Here is a 1370-nt window from a genome sequence, read left to right on the forward strand (position 1 = left end):
TATATATGTAACACGATATAATCTGGTTGAAAACAGAAATTTCAATATATTATTGCTAATAGCAGAAGAATTATCGAATAGTCAGCATACTTCTCTACGATCGAAACTCTCTCCTCGATAGACGTTTTCTTCCACTCCTTGAACGCATCACTAGCATTGTCAACAGCATCGTCGATCTCAGTGGTACTACTGTAGTCCCGGGTGGCATATACACTTCCGTCTACCGGAGATACAATGCGCGCTATCTTAGTTACGACCGTCATGTTGCTTGATATTTTTTCCGTCTCGAACGTGTACTTCTGCACATCTAAACATAGATCAAGCTGTATTTGTAATCATGATTCATATAAATACTGTGCCTCAGGCCCTCAGGCCGCAGTCGCTTTTCCCCCCCCAGAGCAGACAGGCCTCTTACAAAGTCTCTGTATGACTGTTTACATTTTACAACAGTACAGAATTCTTATCACTAGCTTGTATTTGATTGGACGACATGAATCAGCTGTCATGTTCGACCAACGTACTGTACTGTGTACGATTTTCAAAGACGCGTGCAGCTAGCACACTCTGTGAATTTTGTATTTGACCGCATTTTCGCTCTATGACACAGCCATGTGGGTCTCATTCAAGCTTCGAAGTGCAAGTACGCGGATAATAACCGCCTTCGAAATGTTTTCTTTCTTAATATTCTAAACAGTAATATTATGGAACGCCTACGCATAGCCCAAACATAAGCACTACACAAGACTAAGGTTGCCTCTGATGCCACCTCACGAAACCTAGTTGGAGTCCTAGGGGGAAGCCAAGATTTATTGGAAAAGTCTAAACTGTGCGCTGCGGCACACGAATCCTATACGAGGTTCGAGAAACGCATTCTCTTTTGCGAGCACCTCTGTGAGATAATTCGGAACAGATACACCTTGCCACCACTTGAGATGATTGGTCCCGTGGATGACCTGTATGGGCGTATTTGTAACCGATTGAGGTATGGTAGAGATGCCTTGAAGGCGAGACATGTACATCTTGAGAGCGAACTTAAACTGTTGATGGCGCAGATGGCGTGTGTAGACGCTGGGATCCATGTAAAACTAGTTGCGTGTGCTAACATAAAGCGAAACTTGGAAGATCAGGTCACACTTGGACCGATGATGGCGGGATTTGGTGACATGCTTCGCTTAATCCACACCGAGACTGACTGTGTGCATGATGTGTGTATGGAGGTTGTAGTAACAACCCTAACCACCCCGCACAGAACTCGGACATCAGGTCAACCGAGCACGCGTGTGCAGAATTTTTTTTTGGCTAATACATACATGCATACATACATAAAAACATGCATACATATATATATATATATATGTATGTATGTATGC

At 43.4% G+C, this 1370-nt stretch overlaps 2 protein-coding genes across 2 annotated transcripts; one reads left to right on the plus strand and one right to left on the minus strand.

Annotated features, from left to right (window-relative positions):
* Positions 1–90: 90 nt before the first annotated feature.
* SARC_16266 (hypothetical protein) lies at positions 91–263 on the minus strand (the record flags this gene model as incomplete). Its single annotated transcript, XM_014289622.1, has 1 exon — positions 91–263. A coding segment is annotated over one exon (173 nt), but the record flags the coding sequence as incomplete, so codon positions are not given.
* A 356-nt stretch (positions 264–619) lies between these two features.
* Positions 620–1294, plus strand: SARC_16268 (hypothetical protein; the record flags this gene model as incomplete). The annotated part of the gene is made up of 1 exon (XM_014289623.1): positions 620–1294. A coding segment is annotated over exon 1 (362 nt), but the record flags the coding sequence as incomplete, so codon positions are not given.
* Positions 1295–1370: the final 76 nt, after the last annotated feature.

Source organism: Sphaeroforma arctica (assembly GCF_001186125.1).
Source record: "Sphaeroforma arctica JP610 unplaced genomic scaffold supercont1.7715, whole genome shotgun sequence".
NCBI lineage: Eukaryota > Ichthyosporea > Ichthyophonida > Sphaeroforma > Sphaeroforma arctica.